General features: G+C 55.1%; 1 protein-coding gene across 1 annotated transcript; it reads right to left on the minus strand.

The window, feature by feature from the left end:
- Positions 1 to 850: 850 nt before the first annotated feature.
- ATF5 (activating transcription factor 5) lies at positions 851 to 5,685 on the minus strand. The gene is made up of 3 exons (XM_012643221.1): positions 5,434 to 5,685; positions 3,826 to 4,122; positions 851 to 2,162 (listed from the first exon to the last, which is right to left on the minus strand). The coding sequence occupies exons 2-3, from the start codon at positions 4,001 to 4,003 to the stop codon at positions 1,495 to 1,497; spliced, it is 846 nt and encodes a 281-aa protein (XP_012498675.1). The 5' UTR covers positions 4,004 to 4,122; positions 5,434 to 5,685; the 3' UTR covers positions 851 to 1,494.
- Between the last annotated feature and the right edge of the window lie 373 nt (positions 5,686 to 6,058).

Below are 6,058 nucleotides of genomic sequence, written 5' to 3' on the forward strand. Positions count from 1 at the left end.
ATCTCGTGACCATGAGGGAAAGGCCAAGAGAATCAGAGACCTCAGCAACGACAGCCCCGAGCCTCACAATGCCAGCAGCCTCCCTACCTCTGGACTTTTTATGTTTACGCCGCCCACAGGCAGGTCTGCTGTTACTTGCAGCTAAAAGCATTTGCAAACAACACACTTGGCCAAAGGACATCATCTGTGTTTGTCTCTCCTACCAGAACGGAGGTTCCACAGTGGTGGGAAACGTGACTGTGTTCACTACCGTGTGCCCGCCCGTGCCTGGCAGAGACTGCAAGGGTGGAATGTGTGCTTGAGGTTTTGTCACCCAAAATAAAATACCTTCCTCTTGAGTGAGCAGAGATAATGCACATAAAGTCCTTTAAACAGCGTTTGGCACATAGTAAACCCTCAACAAATAAATGCGGGGAGCAACTCCACCACGATGCCCCGCGGCCTTGCACGTATGCACGTGGGATCACAGACTGAGTCACAGCAGATCGCCTGCGGTCCTCCCAGGCCACGACAGAACGGCAGGATGGGACAGTGGCTGCTCAGCGGAGGGGGACCCCAAACCCCTCCTGTTCAGGAGTTGTCCTGTCTGGTGTGCATGACAAGGACCTCGGGGACATGGCACACTCGGGCTTGTCATCCTTTCGCTGTCTATGTAAACAATAAATGGTCTGAATCTAAAAGAGGCTTGTTGTGTCTTTACCAACTCAATCAGTCACGTCTTGGTTGGCCTGGGCCTTGCTCAGCGTGTGTGCTTGGCAACGAATAAATATCACGTTATCTTTATTCTCATTGTGGTCTTTGACCCAAGACTGCCCTCCCCCCAGCTTTTCTCAAAGACAAGACACACACGTCAGAGGAAATATTTCATTTTATTTTTGTTCACAACCCCCTCCCTCACCTAAATGCAGCCCCTCCCCCAACACCATCACAAAACACTGATTTTCTCCCAGAGCTAAAATGAACACCCAGTCACCCACGATGACTGTCCCCCGCCCTGCCCCTCTGCACGTTTGCCTGCACATCCACCTGCTCTGTGAGCTTGGCCACATTTCGGCTCCCTCCCCAAGGTCACTTGGCATGCTTTTTTGCTTATGTCATAGGGGTCCCCGTCCTGAAGCCTCCCTGACTCACGTCCCCATCGGCATAGTCACTCTGCATCCGCTACCTGCTCTAGCCCACCACCACTCCACCCACCACCTGCAAGAAACCAGATTGGAAATTCAAGAGACCAGTCTCCAAGCTTTCCCTGCGTTCTGTGCGCCTCCCCCGGCCTCGGCTGTCACTTGAGGACGTTAGACGATGACTAAGGCCAAACATTCCTTGATTCTGGGGAGGGAAGAGGGAAACACAGTCCAGAAATGGGCAAGAGACGCAGTAAGGACAAAAGCTGGTGGGGGGGGTCTGGAATGAAGCTGGGGGCGGGGTGGGGGTGGTACTGGAGGGAGCCCTCGCCCTTGGCCCCAGACACGGAAGTGAGCCAGCGCTGACGCCCTGCTAGCTGCTGCGCGACCTCTGGCTCCGAGCCTTGTACACCTCGATGAGCAGGTCCTTGACATACTGGATCTCGCGCTCCACCGACTCCGCCCTCTCCCGCAGCTCACGGTTCCGCGCCTCCAGCCCCTGGCACTCGCCCTCCAGGGCCTCGCCCTCTGCCCGCTTCCTCTGGCGGTACCTCAGAGCTGCCGACTTGTTCTGGTCTCTCTTCTTTTGCCTGCGGTCCCCTCGGGTGGTGGCAGGATTGGGGTAGGGGGCAGGGCGAGTGGGTTGAGGTGGAGGAGGAGGAGGAGGGGGCTGCTGTGGGGTGGGCAGGGGCACCAACCCTGCCTCCCCCTGCCCGGCCTCGCTGCGGCAGTAGATGGTCAGCAAGTCCAGGGTGTCCAGGGCAGGGGGCTGGGGGAGATCAAAGGTAGGGAGGGGGAGAGGAAGGGAGGGGGCTGGTGGCAATGGTGGTGGTGGTGGTGGGGAGGCTGGTGGGAGGAGCGGGGCATCAAGGAAGAAGTCTTCCATCTGTTCCAGCTCCTTCTTAAGGAGGGAGGCCATGGCTTCCAGGTCAGGTGGGGATGGGGAAGGTGGGGGAAGGGCACCTGGGGGTAAGGGGGGTTCCAGAGGGAGGAGGGCTGTAAAGTCAACTCGCTCAGTCATCCAGTCAGAGAAGCCATCACCTGGGGTTGAAGGGGGGACATAAAGTTTCCTGAGTTCCTGATCCTCCACCCAAAAGGTGCCTGCCCACTCACATCTGTCTCATTTAGGCTCATGTGTCCCATTCATTCAGTGAAATAACCAACCAGTGAATCATCAAACCAGTCAACAAACCAATGAACTAGTCAACCAACCAACCAACAAACCAGTCAACCATCTAACCAGTCAACCAACCCATCAACCAACTAGTTGACCAACCTACCAACAAACCAATCAACCAACCAGCCAACCAATAAACTAGTCAACCAATCAGTGAATCAGTCAACCTACCAAATGAATCAGTTAACCAACCAATTAACTACATTAACCAAGCAATCAATGAATCAACAATGACCAAACAACCAACAAATCAGCTAATGAAAGAACCTAGCAACCAACCAACAAAACAGCCAACCAACTACTTCTTCAGACGTTTCAATATCCCCTTTACTGAGCACCCTCTATTTGTGGTGTTTCTGATTTATTCTCTGGTTTAGTCTTTTATTTTTTTTGAGACAGGGTCTTGCTCTGTTGCTCAGGCTGGAGTGCAGTGACTTCATCATAGTTCACAGCAACCACAAACTCCTGGGCTCAAGCAATTCTCCTGCCTCAGCCTCCCAAGTAGCTGGGATTACAGGCATGCACCACCACACTTGGACAATTTTTTATGTTCTGTAGAGACCGGGTCTTGCTATTGCCCAGGCTGGTATCAGATCTCTTGGCTTCAAGCAATCCTCCTGTCTTGGCCTTCCAAAGGTTTATTCTTAAAAGGCAAACTAGATCACATTTCACTCACACACACACACATCCTGTTTCATCTTTATTCACTAATTATTGAAAACCCACCATGGGCTAAGCATTTGGGATACAGTAATGAATGAAATAATTCCTGCTTCAGGACTTCTGCATATGCTGTTCCCTTCGGTCTTTTCATGGCTCGTTCTTTCCCATCCTTTAGGCCTCGGTTAACATGTTACCTACTTAGAGAAGGTTTCCTAGCTAGCCACTCCAAACTAGGTCCCCTTTGTCATTTTTTAGCTCAGCTGCTAAGTAATTCCCATTTATTCCAATACATTCATCATTTAATTTGTCTCCTGTCTGTTTCCCCACTGCAGTGTGAGCTCCAGGAGGGCAGGGATCATGTTATTCTTGTTTCTAACCACATCCTCAGCACCAAAAACAGTGCCTGGCACATTGGAGGCACTCAATAAATATTTCATGGGCCGGGCGCAATGGCTCACACCTGTAATCCTAGCACTCTGGGAGGCCGAGGTGGGAGGGTTGCTTGAGGTCAGGAGTTCGAGAGTAGCCTGAGCAAGACCGAGACCCCGGCCTCTGCTAGAAATAGAAAGAAATTAGCCAAACAACTAAAAATAGAAAAAAATAAGCCAGGCACGATGGCGTGCGCCTGTAGTCCCAGCTACCCAGGAGGCTGAGGCAGGAGGATCGCTTGAGCCCAGGAGTTTCAGGTTGCTGTGAGCTAGGCTGATGCCAAGGCACTCTAGCCTAGGCAAGAGAGTGAGATTCTGTCTCAAAAAAGAAAAACTTTAATGAATGAATGAATAAATAAAAGAATTCTTCCTTCCCCCTTTTCCCCTGCCCCCTACCTCCCAGCTGACCCCACCTCCACTCCCCACTTGCCCTTACCTGCCAAGGGCTCTCCTCCCCCTGGAAGCCCGCCCTCCAGGGCTCCCCCGAGGACCTCATAGGGGCCCAGGGGGGCAGGGGCCAGGGGGAGTTTCCCATAGTCTACGAGCCAGCCCAGCCCACTAGCTGGGAGCAGGGCCCTGTCCAGCTCCAGCCCCAGGGTCGCCAGGAGTGACATGGCCGTAGCACACTCGCTGAGCACCGATGGCAATGGAGAAGGCTGCACCAACAGCTGGTAGGAAGCTCTGGAGGTTGCTCAGCTGGGCGAAGACAGGCACCAAGGCGAAAGTGGAGGACCTGCAGGCGTGAGACAAGGGAGGGTGGGTCAGAGGCCAGCCTTGCCCACCAGCCAAAATCACAGGGAAATCAAGTCACACTTTCATGTCTATGGAACTCCTCCCTCCCCCTTAAAACCAGGAGTTGGGACTAAGCCTGGCCATCTCAGAATTCTAGATCTGCCCTTTCTTTCCCCCAATCTCCAAGCCCCACCCACTCCCAAGGGAATTCTCTTTAGGTCCTACCTTCTTTTCTTAGCATTCCCAAGCCCCACGCCTTCTCCCAATACAGAAACCTAATGGTCTCCCAGGGGAATTACCTTAAGCCCCTCCCATCCACCTCTTAACATTCCTCTTCACTAAAAAAAACTCAATCCCAGGGGAATTTTCTTCCAGCCATGCCCCTTCCTCTGAAATATTTCCTTCAGGCCCCACTCTCTACCTAGAGTCTATCCCAAATCAGTTCCCAGGGGAATTCGCCCATGTCCTGGCCCTCTATCAATTTTATCCACTCAAATCCCACGCCGCCACTTTATTTAGCTCCGCCCCTCACTGCGTACCTGACTCCGCCCCTCCCCGCTGATTTCCCCTTAGGCCCCGCCTCTTTGTCCCATCGAAACCCCACCCCTCAGCTACCGGTTGGCTTAGCCCCGCCCCTTCTCACAATGGGCTTTCCCCGCCCCAAGCCCTACCCTTAGCGACGGCTGTGGTCCTAGCTCCCTCCCCTTTTTAACAGGGTCTCTAAGCCCCGCCTTCTATCCTGTCAATCTAAGCCAGTCCCCGCTCCAGTAGGTTCCTGAATGAGAGCCATGCGAAGCCGGAAAGGTGGGGGCGGGGACAGGCGGAGAACGGCTACCCAACCCCCACCCTTCCACACGCGGCTCTCCTGCCGAGGATCACTGCGCATGCTCCGCCTCCGGAGCGGTCCAATTGCGCTCACGCCTCTGTGCTCCTGGAGATCAGTGCGCATGTGCAGCCGTTTAGGGTCCGCCCTCATACATGACAAGACTTTGGGGGCTGATGCGCGCTTGTAGCTGCGCGCAAACAGAATCGTTCAGAATAAAACAAAACAAACAAAACTTTTTCTGGGGACTAGTGTGCAGGCGCAACCGCATGTAGACCGCCCTTAAACACCAGCTCTGTTAAACGCACCCTCCCCGGGCCAAGTGCGCATGCTCGGCCGCGAGCACACGCCCCATCGTCTCTCTTCTGCGCTTGCGCGACCGTGATTCCCCAGCTCCCGTCTCCCCACCCCCAGGCCCGGTTGTGAGGGCCGCGAGCTGCGAAAGGGCGGGAAAGGCGGTTGGAGAGGGAGGGGCGAGCGGTTACTCACTCCATGGCTGCGGAAAGGAGAGGCAGCAGCTGCCTCGGCTGAAGAAAGAAGGCGGGAGCGGAGAGCGCAGGTGCGGTGAGCAGGTCCGGGGCACAAAGGGGTTACCGCTACAGAGCCATGGCCGGGGCTACGCAGGCGAAGGCGGCGTTGCGGCAGTGTGAGGAGAGGTCATGATCTGAGGACGGGGAATGAGGCGGCCTCGGGGACTGCGGACAGATATAGCGGGGGTGGCGCAGCATGGCCCTCCCGGATCCTTCCGCGCTCCGCCCACGCGCGGCGCCAACCGGGAGGTGGCCAGACCTCCTCCTGGGGATCTGGGGATCCGATCCCCTCCTCCTTCCGACCGCTGGGGTTCGGCCCTCCCTCCTTCTGACCCTAGAATTCGATCCTCCCCTCTCCCCGATTCTGGGGGTCGGATCCCCTCCTCCCTCCTGACTGAACTCTGGTCGTCTTCTCTCTCTGGCTCGTCTGGTTTCCTGTCTTTCTGCCTCTGCCTTTGAGGTCCGGGCCCCCCACCTCCGTCGTATTTTGGGGATCCAGCCCCATCCTTTTCCCTCGGACCCGCGCCAGTTCATTTCTCTTTTCCCTGCTTCATGAATTTCCTTCGATGTGTTTAAAAACTCTT

This window comes from Propithecus coquereli, unplaced genomic scaffold (assembly GCF_000956105.1).
Source record: "Propithecus coquereli isolate 6110/MARCELLA unplaced genomic scaffold, Pcoq_1.0 Scaffold193, whole genome shotgun sequence".
NCBI classification, from domain to species: domain Eukaryota; kingdom Metazoa; phylum Chordata; class Mammalia; order Primates; family Indriidae; genus Propithecus; species Propithecus coquereli.